The sequence below is a fragment of the Acanthamoeba castellanii genome, assembly GCF_000313135.1.
Source record: "Acanthamoeba castellanii str. Neff unplaced genomic scaffold scf7180000082867, whole genome shotgun sequence".
Lineage (NCBI taxonomy): Eukaryota > Discosea > Longamoebia > Acanthamoebidae > Acanthamoeba > Acanthamoeba castellanii.
This window is the reverse complement of record NW_004457428.1, coordinates 11,931-13,417: the sequence shown is the minus strand read 5'-3', so window position 1 is coordinate 13,417 and position 1,487 is coordinate 11,931. Positions and strand designations below refer to the sequence as shown.

Below are 1,487 nucleotides of genomic sequence, written 5' to 3'. Positions count from 1 at the left end.
TCACGGGTTGGTGTTCATCCCTTGGGGCAGACTTACGCACAGGACGCGTACCAATAGGGTTCTTGAAGTCGGGGCCGTGCAGGTACAGCAGATCTACTGAGTCGACTTGCAATCTCTGCAGCGAGGTGGTGAACTGGAGGAGGCAACGCGTCAGAAACGGACAAGCGAACAAACGTGGTGTGAGTGGCGGGCTTGCCTGCTTCTTGACGTCGGCCGGCTTGAGAGACCGTCCGGAGTAGCCCCACGGGTTGACCTTCGTGGCGACGTACGGCGCAATGCCGCTGTCGCCGCGCTCTTGCCGCTCCTTGGCCAGAATGCGGCCAAGAATCTCTTCGGTGTGGCCTTTCTGGTACAGGAACGCCGTGTCGAGCTCACGGTGGCCACGAGCGAGGAACTCCTGTACCATCTGCAGCGACGTTTCCTCGTCGGTCTGGCCGCCGAAGGTCATCGTGCCCAGGACCACCGACGCTTCTTTCTCTCGCTTTTTCTGTGGCCACAAAAATAAAATAATAAAACATATTGATTAATCAATATGGGCATGCCGCTCAAGCACGTTCTCCCGACACAAAGATCATGCGCGTACCGTTGCCGATTTCTTGTGCATTTGGAATTGGCAAAAATGTTGTTTTCTGTTTTCTTTTATGGTTTCTTCTTTCCGCGGAGCAACGAAAAAAGAAAAACCACCAAAACGGGTTTCGCTGGCCGTCACTCCTCAAACAACTCTTCACCAGCCTGGGTACTGGACTGCAATCGTGTGATCTTTCATGCAAACGACTTCAACTCGGAGGTGACGTGCTCACGACTTTAAAGAATAACAAAAGACCCCACGCTATGGATTGAAGAATCAGACGGCGGGCGCTGTACAAGAAGGACAGGAGTCCACATCAGAGTTGGTAGGTCTTCTTGGCGGCCTCCAGTTCGCGTGCGAGGTCAGTAGGAGAGTGAGCCGGGGCGTGGCACACCTTTGACTGGGCGTCGCACACCATGACCGTCACCTTGCCACCGACCGTAGTCTTGCCCCGTAGCATGCCCACCTCGTAGCGCCTGGCGCCGGTGCCGGTGCCGGTGCCTTCGTCCTCCTCCTTCATTGCTACCACCGCGTTGGGCATGAAGGTGCGGCCGAGCAGGGAGAGGAAGGAGTCCACCGGTGTCTCCTCGCCTGACGGTGCGATGATCGCCACTTGCAAGTTGGCGTCGGTCAAAAAGTCGATCGCCATCAGCAGCTGGTAGAACGCCTGGTGCGAGCAGTAGAAGTCAGTCGCGCAAGCATTTCACGTCGTGTGCGTTCGTGCACGACGTATTACCTGGTGAGCCTTGAGCACAATGCCGCCCGCAGCCTGCACGACCTTGATGGCTCTTTCCCTGAAGTTCTTCTCTTCGTCTTGGGTGAGGAGGTCAAGCTGGAGCAGATTCATGGCCGAAACATTGTTCGCGCTCGGCGTAGCCCTACGACGATTTTCGAGGTGAATCAGCTGTGGGGCAGCACA

The 1,487-nt window shown here is 56.2% G+C and overlaps 2 protein-coding genes across 2 annotated transcripts; both read right to left on the bottom strand.

The window, feature by feature from the left end:
- ACA1_001990 lies at positions 1 to 604 on the bottom strand (the record flags this gene model as incomplete). The annotated part of the gene is made up of 3 exons (XM_004338465.1): positions 1 to 20; positions 52 to 487; positions 584 to 604. 3 exons carry the CDS (start codon positions 602 to 604, stop codon positions 1 to 3), a joined length of 477 nt encoding a protein of 158 aa, XP_004338513.1.
- Positions 605 to 884: 280 nt separating this feature from the next.
- ACA1_001980 (uncharacterized protein) lies at positions 885 to 1,415 on the bottom strand (the record flags this gene model as incomplete). Its single annotated transcript, XM_004338464.1, has 2 exons — positions 885 to 1,235; positions 1,305 to 1,415. 2 exons carry the CDS (start codon positions 1,413 to 1,415, stop codon positions 885 to 887), a joined length of 462 nt encoding a protein of 153 aa, XP_004338512.1.
- Positions 1,416 to 1,487: the final 72 nt, after the last annotated feature.